Source organism: Leptonotus elevatus, chromosome 7 (assembly GCF_054856555.1).
Source record: "Leptonotus elevatus isolate MCC_2025b chromosome 7, RoL_Lele_1.0, whole genome shotgun sequence".
In the NCBI taxonomy this organism is placed as follows: domain Eukaryota; kingdom Metazoa; phylum Chordata; class Actinopteri; order Syngnathiformes; family Syngnathidae; genus Leptonotus; species Leptonotus elevatus.
The window spans coordinates 23,679,068-23,692,309 of record NC_141245.1 but is presented as its reverse complement, the minus strand read 5'-3'; the positions used below and the strand labels follow the sequence as shown (position 1 = coordinate 23,692,309).

The window sequence follows — 13,242 nt, the reverse complement described above, 5'->3', positions numbered from 1 at the left end:
GATGACTCTGGGAACTCCCTGAACTTTTTGTTAGAATTTTAAAACAAATGTGTATTTAATAATTAAAGAATAAAAAAATGAACATTTTGCAAATCTGAAAGTTGTTAAGAACTGGAATTTGTATTTTTTTTCCCACACCAATATTTGTTTCCCTTTTATTGAAAATTTATATCGGCTCCAAATATCGGCCATCGGCCTCCTTTGCTACTAATTATCGGTATCGGCCAACATATCGGTCTATCTCTACTCCTGGCAAATGAAGTATCCGGTGAAGAAAAAAAAAATAACGATGATGATGACGACATGTTGACTCGAGAAGGCTGCCGAATAAATAATTCTGAGCTCTCAGGAAGAAAAAAAAAGGACAAATTGGACATTAGGTGCTGCTGTTTTGGTTAGCAACCTCTTTAATGTCACAACTGCGGGTTTATACGAGGAAGGCATTTATTTTTCCCGAGTGGATGTTGTCTTTTTTTCGTCAGGGCTGGCGGGCGCGTAATGAGTAATGATTGACAGCCCGCGGGATGACTCACACGCTTGTTAGCAGTCATGTTCTTGTTCCTCCTAACTGGGGTCCAAACTCCACCAAAATATGACAGTTTGTCCAAAGCAAAGCCGTGCACATGTCACGGCTGGCTAAACAACAACAATTAGCGTTGGGGGGGGGTTGCGGGTTGGGGAGGTGAGAGGGGTGCGGCCTTGTACAAAGCGTTGCCAACAAGATTCTTCTGGGAGGAGAAGCCGACACAATGACACAAACATTACGGACACGCTTGCCAACTCGTTTTCAGGGCATGTTAGTAAAGGCGGCGCCATTATGAAAGAAGGACGACAAATCGCTGACACCTGATTTTGAATACCAATTTCCAACACTGCATTTTTAATAAAATATATTCTATTTAAATGATAACAGATCTTTGGCCACCATCAACATATTCAGTTACGGTGAGGAATTGATAAGAATTTTGCGATTTTTATCTCATTATTGATACGGTTTCATCAATGTGATTCGATATCGATTCGAATTGGGCGAGGGAATTAAATAAGCGGAACCATTAGGCAAGTGCTAAAAATGTGACGTAAAAAAAACCTAACTCAACCATTTGAGTTTGAATTTAGGCATGACGTTTTGAAACAGATTTTTTTTTTTATGATTTTTTTTTAATGGTACAAAATTATTTTTATCCTTTTGGCTTTTAATGTTGAAAATTTAATGGCAAAAAATGTAAGAAATTAAAACAAAATCAGATTTTGAATTTTAAATTAAGATACTTATCTATTTTTATCCTCTTCTTCTTTAACCATCTGAGTTTGAATTAAGTGAAGTTTTGAAACTGATTTTCTTTTTTTAAATAATTATTTTAAGTATAAAATTAATGTTGAAAATGCAATGGCAACAAAATTAGAAGAAATTCAAACAAAATCTGATTTTGTTTTGAAACTGATTTTTATTTTATTTTATTTTTTTATGGTACAAAATTAATGTTGGAAATTTAATGGCAAAACAATTTGAAGAAATTCTAACAAAATCTGATTTTGAATTTGAAATGAAGATGCTGAATATTTTACATAGATTTTTAAGGATAAAATTGTTAGAAATTTGACGGTAAAAAAAATCTGAACATTCTGATTTTAAATTTTGAATTTGAAATTATGACCTTGATTTTTCGACACTTAAATATTTTTATCCTTTTTTGTCTTTTAACCATCTGAGTTTGAATGTAGACGTAACGTTTTGAAACATTTTTTTTTTAAATAATAATTTTAAGTACAAAATTAATGTTGAAAATTGAATGGCAAGAAAATTTGAAGAAATTCAAACAAAATCAGATTTTGTTTTTAAACTGATTTTTTTTTAATGGTACAAAATTAATGTTGGAAATTTAATGGCAAAACAATTTGAAGAAATTCCAAACAAAATCTGATTTTGAATTTGAAATGAAGATGCTGAATATTTTACATAGATTTTTAAGGATAAAATAATTAGAAATTTGATGTAAAAAAATCAGAACATTCTGATTTTAAATTTTGAATTTGAAATTAAGACCTTGATTTTTCGACACTTAAATATTTTTATCCTTTTTTGTTTTTTAACCATCTGAGTTTGAATGTAGACGTAATGTTTTTAAACTGTTTTTTTTTAAATAATAATTTTAAGTACAAAATTAATGTTGAAAATTTAATGGCAACAAAATTTGAAGAAATTCAAACAAAATCAGATTTTGTTTTAAACTGATTTTTATTCTTTTTTTTGATGGTACAAAATTAATGTTTGAAATTTAATGGCAAAAAAATGAAGAAATTCAAACAAAATCTAATTTTGAATTTGAAATTAAGATGCTGAATATTTTATATTGATTTTTTATGGATAAAATAAGACATCACTTCTAAATCCAAATTGTAACTGTAAATGGTAAAGATACACTTTTATACTTTCCATATTACTTTATAAAGTAGCTAAATATTTTGGCACTAGTGGCATGTTGGGGATAAAACCCCATGTGAGGGTGCGGGGTTGATGTTGGAAATGTTGCTAAATCTACTAACAAAAGTGCTACATTGGCATTAATACTTATAGGGTTGAAATGAAAAAGTGTTGGGGGGGGGGGGGAAGCTTGAGGGAGGGTAGCAAGATGCTCCATCATTGGCTTTGACAGGTGGGCCAGCCAATCAGTGCTAAGCAAACAGCGACGTGGCCGCCGAGGCTTTGTTTATGAGGCCACCTGGACGTGCATCTGGTCCGGCCGCGGGTGCAGATGGACGCGCATTAATAGGCGGTCGGCGCATGCGGGTCCAAATCACGGCACACTTTCTTTTTTTTTTTTCTTTTTTTTTTTTTTAATAGTACTGTAATAATAAAAGAGGATCAATTGTGGCGCTGGTGTTTGTGGTTACAACTTCCCAGTGTCCCTCCTTCCTAATTGGAACCGGTTACATAACGGCATCCGCTGAGAAGGGGGCCATCGACACAGGGTAACCTTTGCGTGATAACAAAAGCAACTTGGACAAATAATTACCATGCAAACGCAGAGCGGGGAGAGGGGGCGTACTCAGAAGGTGATTATGTAAAAATGAATCATGCTGTATTAGTAGTACACATAAAACATAAAAGAGAGCGTTACAGACGTCTTCGTGCGTGGCACAAAGTCCGGCTCGGGCTGATTTGCCAACAACACGACAGCCAGTCAGGTTATGGCACTGTGCAATATTCATAAAGATTCAATAAAAATGATTTAAAAAAAGATTTATATTAAGATTAGTAGAATACATAAATGCAAGATCGAGAGAAATTAAAATCAATCAATAAATAAATAAAATTGTGAATAAAATATATCATGATAAATCAAGTTGAAATTTTTAAATGTAAAATAAAATAAAAAATGTGTAAAATATATTCATAGGATATTTTATATTTTACAAAAAATGATGTTCATTTATTTAAATTAAATTAATTTAAATTATCTATATCTATCCATCAAAAGCATATTACAAATTTAAAAATGAGGAAATAGGAATTCTGCCTATAAAAAGTTGATAATGCTCACTTTTGATTGAGCATTGAATTATGGGAGAAAAAAATAAATGTCACTGGTTAAGCCTCAATAAAAAAAAAACTGAAAAAAACACAAACTTAAAAACTTTTGAAAACAAAATATAGCAACCTCGCCTTTACAAGGTTGATAAAATTTGAGAAAAAAAATATACAAACAATTCATGAACAATTAATATTTCAAAATATTTCATTTCTGCCCTAACACTTCTTCACCCTTTCAAGCCAATTACTCGCCATCGGGTTCTTCTTTGGGATCCTAATACATTTCCAGAACTAAATTTAGACACCGATCCACCCTGTGCAAACACACCGACGTCCTCCTCCCACACTTTTGATGCTCGCTGAACTGAGGACTTGAAGTCCCGTCACGCTCAGGCGGGCAAACGCAGAGTGATGTGGCACGCATGATGGGATGCGTGTTTGCACCCTCAGTCGCCTCTAAGTGGCAACGCCATCACCTGTCACATGTGGTGGGGCCTCAACAGGACGTGCGTGCATACACGCACACTTAAATAAAAAAATTAAAAAATCGAAAACTAATTTGTTTCGGTCTGTAGTCATTCGTTTGCCATCAAGAAATGGGGGGCGGATTTCGGCCCGTCACTGCACGAGCGCGTCTATTTAAAGGAACGGCGCGCAGATGCCGACGCATTCCATGTATTTCCAGACGTGCGCGTACCAGAAGGCCAGCGATATGGGAGCAGCATCCGGTGAACTGGAGTGACCTCGGCAGAGCTCGCTGCCACCGGGCCTGATGTCATGACCGCACGCTGCGTGTATTCTCCGCACTCACTCCAGGGGTGTGTGTGTGTGTGTGTGTGTGCCACCGATATGCTATCAGACGCAGTCGTGTCAGCACGGCGGTGCAAACTTCTCTCCCAGCTGCAAAATGCCACACAAACGTTGGGATATTTGGGCCACACGCTATACCAGACAATTCATTAGATACACGTAAATGGATGCTCACTTTTAATTGTGTCACTAAATATATATATTTATATATATGCACACACACACAGTATTTCTGGACTATAAGGCGCACCTGACTATAAGCCCAGCTAGCAAAATTTGGGGAATACTCTAGTTTGTTACACATATAAGCCGCACCTGACTATAAGCCGCAGGTGTTTTAATGTTACCATACCGGGTTCCCGCTACTTTCTTTTCCATAATGAGGGCGCAAATTGTCTCACTCTCCTTCTGTCTCTCCTACTGTATTTGGGCTCACTTGGTTTATTTTGCTGCAGGGTTGAATGCAAGTGAAAAAAGTAGCGGTTTATAGTCCAGAAATGACTGTATGTATATATATATATATATATATATATATATATATATATACTTTTTTTTTTTTTACAAATATTTTTAGAAATACTATAAATTATGCCAAAATTATGTGCACACACACATCAAAACGCAGTGAATGAATGCATTTTTTTAAATTTTCTAATGTAAAATATCTGCCTCTGCTCAATAAAGCTTGTGAAAAAAAATTATCTATGGGAAATGTTGAATGACAAAAACAAAAAGTCCATTTTCATTGGGCATAAACATCTGTTTTATATCATATCCAATCATAATAAAAAAAAAAAAGCTTTTGGTGGCATATTAATGCAATAACAATATTGGTGAGCCTCCACAGACAAGACGTCGGAGGTGACTCACAGGCCGCAGAACCCCACCTAAAGCGGGTCACACGTGTACACGTCTGTGTTATGATTACACATGACAACGCTCTGGAAATAACCTGCAGCCGGACCAGACGGACTGGGACGAGACTGGAGGCCGCGCGTCTCTCACGCCAGCAAGGCCCGGACCTGCTGGGGGGATCTGGGAAGGAGGTGCTCGGGGTCTTTGTAGGCGTTGGCCGGGCTGCTGAGCGCCGTGTGCACCTCGCCGTACGCCCGGCACACCAGCTCGGTGGACTGCGAGAAGATTTGGTCCCTGCAAGGAGACGTTTTCGCATCAACGTTCACACTCTTCATTTGCTTCATCTTCAGTGAGATTTATTTTAAATAAGAAACAGAGAATTCTTGTAGAAAAAAAAAATCGGAAATATAAATCAAATAAAAGCCCTGGAATTCATCCAAAATGGCTGATTCTAACCAAGATGGCTGACTTCCTGTTCAATTTTGGGCATGGGAGATTCTTTCACGAGTCATGTTATGATAAATGTGTCCACCAAATTTCGTGTTGACTGGTGAAACTGGCGTCAAGGGTTATTTTCAAAATGGAGTGTGTTTTGGGGTACTCTGAAATCCAGACATTTTCACCAAGATGGACTTGCTCAGCAAAACATCTTCGCATTTTAGTGAGTGTGTCGGAAAGCCACTTCCAATGGGGGTTCGTTTGGGTGAATTCACAAATAGGAATTCATCCAAGAATTCAACCAAGATGGCTTCTTCAGAACAAAATGGCCGACTTCCTGTTCAATTTCAGGCATTGTTCCTTGAAATACACACAATTTCGTGATGACTGGTGAAACTGGCGTCAAGGTACTTTTTTTTTTTTAGGTGCGACTGGGTGAGTTTTGGGTGTCGAGTATTGGAGGCGTAAAATGCTTTGAGTCTCACCAGAACGCACGTTAGGTGAAAAAGCTGTGCTGTGCATCCAATGGTGGTGTTTTTTTGATAGGCTGGAAGCTATTAGTGGACTTGTAATTGATTAAAATGGGGAAAATTGATTCGGTATAAGTGAAAACCCAAGTATAATTGATGACCATTATAAATGCATTAAAAAGAAAAAAATTTCAACCTAAAAAAATTCTTGAAGAAAAAACCCCAGATTAACCTCCAATAAGCATTTTCCACAAAAAGAAGAAAAAAAAAAGATTAGCGGATTTGTAATTTATTTAAATGGGAAAATTTGATTTGTTATAAGTGAAAAACCAAGTATAATTGATGACCATTATAAATGCGTTGAAAAGGAAAAAATTTGAACCTAAAAAGAAATTCTTGAAAAAAATACAACAGATAAACCTCCAATAAGCATTTTCCACAAAAAGAAAAAAAAACTGATTAGCGGACTTGTAATTGATCTCAATGGGAACATTTGATTTATTAAAAGTGAAAACACAAGTATAATTGATAACCATTATAAATGCATTAAAAAAATTAAAAAAAATCAACCTAACATTTTTGGGGGGACACAAAAACAAATAACCCTTCAATAGGCATGTTCCACACACAAAAAAAAGGAGGGTTGGCTCACTCCCACCCGGCTCAACCGCATTTTCACTCGTCTTCTCTGTACAACGCATCTAGAATATTTCAACGTTTTTCTAAATTTTTTTGGGCTGTCTTTCTTTTCGCTGTTTGTGGGCCGGCCTGATCCATACCCTAACGGTGGTCCGCTGTATTTCCAAAATCTTACATTCCCATGGAGTTTTACTGGAAACTTCATGGAAATTTACCAGAAACTCTCCACCCCTTTGCAACCTCACTATGTACCACATCTCGCTTGAGAGAAGAAAAACGACATAAAAAAAAAAAAGAAAAAAAAAGACCTCTCTCGTTATTTGTGCTTTCGTGCGTTCATCAGCTCGGACGTGCGCGCCATCGAGATGATTTCAGGGAACCGCCGACGTGAGTGAGAAATGGACCAGAAGCTAATTAATGGCGTCCTGCCCATTAGGCCTGCGGCGTCCATTAATAGAGAACATTAACCTGAGGTACAGAGTGCTCCTCAAGCCGGCCGCACTTCCCAGTAAACGTGACTCACAGCACGCGGCGGCTGGATGGAGGGAGCTAAAAGCATATGTGCGCGCTCGGCATCGGCCGGGCAAACACCAAACAACCCGGCCCGCTCACCGCTTCCGCGCCATCAAATGAAAAGTCAGCGCGGCGCTGAGTGTACCGCATTATTGGGAGCGCGCCATGCGAGGGCCCAATCACACTCACCTGATGGCGGCGCTGAGTAGGAAGTTGAGCTGAGGCATCACCAGGCTGTCAGGAGACGACAGGTAGCGGTCAAACTGGACCTGGTGGGTGAAGGACGACAAACACGACAACATGCGAGGGTGGATTAGCAAAAACTTCAAGGTCCTTTACACTGTAAAAAAAAAAAAATGGGGAGTAACATTTACTTGAATAAACATAGTAAAGTTTTTTCACATCACTTTTTATTTTATTTTAATAAACTTATAAAATGTACTCAAAGCTCCCCTTGCAAAAATTAGGTAGAATTTCAGAGTAAATATTACTTCATTTTTTTCTTTTTTTACAGTGTAGGCAATTTATGGATAATGAAGCCAGTTTCCATGAGCAACATGAAAATAGTCCAAAAACAGCCACAATGTCTGACATTTTGGTTAGAAACTGCTGCACTACACAACCCCCCCCCCAAGTGATTTTAGTCCCACAAAAAAAAAATTGGTCACGTACCAAAAACTCTATGATCACTTAGCCTTAACTCATTCACTGCCATTAACGGCTAAAGAAGTCCAAAATACATTTGAACTATTTCTATTAGTTTAACATTTGTTTCCCTCTTTTGTTAACAAGAGTATGAAAACATTTTGGGGGGTACATTTATAACAGATATTAAATTTGTGATTAATCGTGAGTTAACTAGTTAAGTCATGCAATTAACCACAATTAAAATTTTAATCACCATCATCAATCAATTTTTAATAATCTTTTTTTTTTCATTTTTATTTTTTTTCCATTCGCTGCCATTGACGGCTATAAACGTTGAAAATTCATTTGAACTAATTTCTATTAGTTTAACATTTTTTCCACTTTTGGTAAGAGTATGAAAACCTAGAATTTTTTTTCATTGTACATTTAGAACAGATATAAAATTTGCGATCAATTGTGAGTTAACTAGTAAAGTCATACGATTAATTACAATAAAAAATGTAATTGCCTGTCGCCCCTAATTTTTTAAAATGAATTTATGGCAGTGAATGAGTTAATCTGGAGTAGACCCACACAAAAAAAATATATATATTATAAAAATAAGAATAAATATATATAAAAAATCTTATTAAAAATAAGAAAAAATACAAATTAATTACAAATGAAGCGAGGCCCTAAAAGAACAGGAAGAGTGCCATTTTGGTTTTGAAGCAGCCATTTTAGGGTTTCGATTTATTGTTGAGATTTTGTTTGATCACTACCAAATTGAATCACGTCAAGACATATGGACTGCAAAAGTGTCCTGTTTCAGTCATTGCATGTGATTAATTAATTGTGGGTGGCTACACGGAATATTTGTCAAATTCAGCCAGTATGGCTACTTTCATTTAGCAACATGGAATTTGGTTGACATGTCTGTCATGAGGAAAAGCACAAAAAAAGTCTCAAGAAGACATGCCCGAAACAACATCTGCTATTTTGGTCTGAAAACGCTAAACTAGCTCCTCTCTGTACGAAGCCATTAAACTGTAAGCACGGCAAAAAAAAAAATAATAATCACTTTTCACACACACAACTCCAGTTTTGCCCCTCATGAAATGTACCGTACTCACCATGGCCACTTTCACAGAGGAAACGTCCATGCTGGGCAGGAGGGACAGAGGACCCTGATAACAACAACAACAACAACAACAACAACAACAATATATTTTACACTAGATGCATCCCAATTAATCTACTATACAACTGGTTCTCCGTGGCAATTGGTGCATATGATCTGTTTATGAAACTATTTGGTCAAATCTATTTTAAGACAATATTCAAGGCTACCACAAAAGATTAGGTCTGTTGTCAGAATTGCTGACGGTCAAATACAGAAATAACAAAATTACTAGCTTATCATATCGCGGTCGTCACACACTTTTTGTTTACGTAGCAGTCTTGAATGCAGCACAGCATCTTTTTTTTTTTGGGGGGGGGCATTCTACTGCGCACTATTCAAGTGGGAACTTGGAGACTACATTTTACATAAGCACAGCACATTACAACATGATTTACTGTACCGTATTAATATAATAACACTTTCAATGGTATTTGCCAGGTTTCATTAGTGCCCATAGAGCAAATCTGGACCAAATTTGTATGAAACTTGGTTTGACTTTAGAGGCTCTCACCTTGCATCTACGTAGTACTTTCGTTTCAGGTGATGATGGCATAATTATTTTTTTTTTTGTAGATTAAAAAATAAAAATAAAAACAGCAATTTTACATGTATAATTTTCTATAAATATGAAAAAAATGACAGTGAAAATAAATAAATATATCAAATGTGTAATATAGCACTTTCCATTCAGGTGATGATGATGAAAATTTTTAAATGAATTTTTTGTAGATTACAAAATAAAATCTAAAACATCAATTTTTAATTTATAACGATTAATTATCTATAAATATCAATAACATGACAGAGAAAATAAATAAATATATCCAATGTGTATCATTAAAATTTTAATATTAAGGATTAAAACAATTGACTATAAAGTTCTTATCAGTAAAATAATTGTTAAAAAAGACTGCAGGCAATTTTTGAAAATGGTTAAAAAAAAAGTCAACAGAATAAGTTCTTTAAAAAGCAAAGAAAAAAAAGGTCTAAAAATAAATATTAACACAAAAATAGAACATATATATCATTCAAAAAAGGCTAAAAACTAATGATAAAATAGAAAATTCATATTCAAATAATTTTAAAAAATCATTCTACAAGCACGACAACAAACATTCGAGCGAGCCTTCTGCCTTGGAGGAACAACATAATCTTCTCCTCGTCCCGTATGAGAGAAAATGACAGGGCGGAAACGTTTTGCAGATAGTGAAAGTCAACCTTGAAGGCCGAGAATAGACGGCGTGCCGTGCAGACACACACACGGACTTGATGTCCTCAAACACACGCTGGACTATTTCGGGCGAGGCCACCCGGGGAGACGATGACGCTCGGCGAGCGAGTTTCATGCCGGGGCGCGGCACATCTGTTCCAGCGTGACCCGCGCCGTCACGACACGCACCGCAACTATGGCTACCGCCGTGGCCGTCAGTCAACAGTGGGCGGAGACTGTTGGACGCTTGACTTGTGTTCAAAGCATAGGAAATAAAAGCATACAATACAGACTCGGGCCGTATGGTAACCGTGGCGACGGCGGTGTAAACAAAAACACTCGGCATGGAGCTGCTTTTTGAAATGCTTGAAAATTCAATTATTTTGCAAAATCTTTCAGCATTATTATTTCTAGCCTTATATAATGGATATAAAAAGTCTACACACCCTTGATCAAATGTGAGGTTTTTGTGATATGTAAAAACATAAAAATAAATAGGTGTGTCAAAATTAGTGTATTAACGCCACAAATTTTTTTTTAAACGCACGATTAATGACCACCTCTTACTTGGAAAGCCTGTACTGTGGGATTTTTCAGTCCCAATGCAGCAGATATGTCCACGTCAAAATTTAGCGGTAATAAATAAAAAAATTATGCATATATTTGTGGAGACTGGGGTCAAGTTGTAGTTTACAATTTAAAAAATGTTAAAGATTAGATAGCTCTTAATATGAAAAGAAAAATGCACTGAGCTGTCACCAGCGTCTTACAAATGCAATTATGCCATCTAGTGGCAGAAATATGACCTCAACACAAATCAATACAGTACAGTAAATCTTTTAATTTTAACTCAATTTAATAAATTATTATGAAATTACTGTATCAATGACTACAAGTTGCAGCCATATTTCTCTCTGTTTAGTTAAATATTTTTTCCCCACATTTATGTTAAGAGTATTAAAACTCAGAAAAAAATATTTTACTGTACATTTTATTGTACATTTAGAACAGATATAAAATTAGAAATTAATCGTGAGTTAACTATTGAAGTCATGCGATTAATAACGATAAAAAAAAAATGTCATCGCCTGGCACCCCTAAAAAAAATAAAGAGACCAAGATAAATTCATTTAAAAATTCCCTTCCCCCCCATAAATGTGACGTATAACATGTTCCCAATAGAATTTTTTTCATCCTTTGGAAAGGCGAAATAAAAATAATATTAAAAGAAGTGTCTTATAATTGGGGAAGTGGCAGTGTTCAGAACTATCCAATCACACTCAAACTTATGTCCGCTTAACCCCAAATAAAGTTAAGGTGATCTTCTTCACTTGGAAAGGGGTGTGTAGACTTTTTATATGCACTTCTGAACATACACACAAATATCATATTGTGCTAATTACAAATAGTCCGCACATTTAGTGTGAAAAAAAAAGAAGTAAATTTGAACTGTAAGTAGGAATGAGCTGAAGAGCTTAAAGTTGGAGTGGATTGAATTGGTCCAAAAATGACTTAATTACTTACTTATCACGAAAACATGCTCTAATGTACAACATGTTTGGAAAAAGTGTCATTCACGGGCTTGGTGTTGAAGAGCTTGCCTCCCTCTGAGTGAAAACACATCTACGTTTTAAGGCTGCTTACGGACGCTAATTAATTTATTTCAAATATGTGCCTCGGCTCAATCCGGTTTGGGAAACGCTGCCCTTAGTCTATCAGTTGACGACGAAAAAAAACGAAATGTCCCCTGCGCTGTGAAAAAGCGTTTTCAGACCTGCTCGGCGCCGTGCTGCTGCACACAGTTGTAGATGTAGCTGAGGCCCGCTCTGGTCAGCACGTAGGACGCCTGCTCATTGATCAGCGTGTCAAGGTGAGCCTCGATCTGCGCAAATAGAAGAAGCCCCGCACAGCAGCGTGAGTGGGTGAAGGACGAGGTGCCATTGTTGAGCAAATGGTACTCGTGCCTAATGGAGCGTCGCCGGAGCCGCGTTTGCGCAACACAAAGGACGTGGTAAAATTAGACGGATAGATGGACCGCCGTAACATGGAGGAGAAGAGACTGCGCACGTATTTAGCGTGTCAATAAGGCAATGAGAGCCCATTGCTTGGCATGAAATGTGAGCGAATGGTGTTTTATTTTATGTTGGTTTTTCAAACTGGGGTCCTCGGAGCCGTGGCTTGGAGGGCCACAAAAACATTTCTAGATCATTTTCAAAAAGTGCATACCTACATATAGAGGTGTGCAATATGTATGAATATTAGAGTTGTCAAATACATTTTTAAATCAGATTAATCACATTTTAGAATTTTGATTAATCACGATTAATCGCTTAATTAACTCATTTACCGCCAGTCCAATAAAAATTGACGTCTTTGGAACCCTCACCTCCTGTTTGCAGGTCAAAGCTCCGCAGCCCTACCCACTGAGCCACAGTGGACTTAAAAAAATTGACGTCTTTAGCCGTCAATGGCAGTGAATGAGTTAAAAAGGCTTTTTTAAGAGCCCCTGTTATGTATGAATTTGTTCGACATTTAATGTTATGAGAACATCTTCAAAAAAAATTATCCACTGCACACGCTCTTCCTCCTCTTTTTCGACTCAGCTAATTACTTGCATAATTTAAAATGATAAAAAAATATATTTTGACATGAACAAATATTCTGAATGTCATACGCAAACATTTATTAAATGCTTTACTTTAATGCATGTAGTTATGTTTATTACTCAAACACAAACTTTGCTACATGTATACATTTACATTTTTTTTTAAATATTTGGGTAAATAAAAACGGAATTGTTTCCCTATTAAACACAATCTATTTTATTTTTAAACAAAAAATAAAATATTTGGTGTATTAATAAACGTACACCATCCATGTTAAATTGAAAGAAAGAAAAAAGAAAGAAAAAAAGAAAAAAGAAAGAAAGAAAAATGAATGAAAGAAAGAAAGAAAGCTATTT

The 13,242-nt window shown here is 36.3% G+C and overlaps 1 protein-coding gene across 1 annotated transcript in view; it reads right to left on the bottom strand.

Annotated features, from left to right (window-relative positions):
* Window positions 1-4,505: 4,505 nt before the first annotated feature.
* Window positions 4,506-13,242, bottom strand: part of cog6 (component of oligomeric golgi complex 6) — a 32,030-nt gene continuing 23,293 nt past the window's right edge. Inside the window, exons 16-19 of the mRNA XM_086081486.1 lie at window positions 12,055-12,162; window positions 9,021-9,074; window positions 7,450-7,529; window positions 4,506-5,494 (exon numbers count right to left, since the gene is read on the bottom strand). Of these exons, the coding sequence (XP_085937612.1) occupies window positions 5,347-5,494; window positions 7,450-7,529; window positions 9,021-9,074; window positions 12,055-12,162 (390 nt within the window). The 3' untranslated portion in view covers window positions 4,506-5,346. The remainder of the gene's footprint in view (window positions 5,495-7,449; window positions 7,530-9,020; window positions 9,075-12,054; window positions 12,163-13,242) is intronic.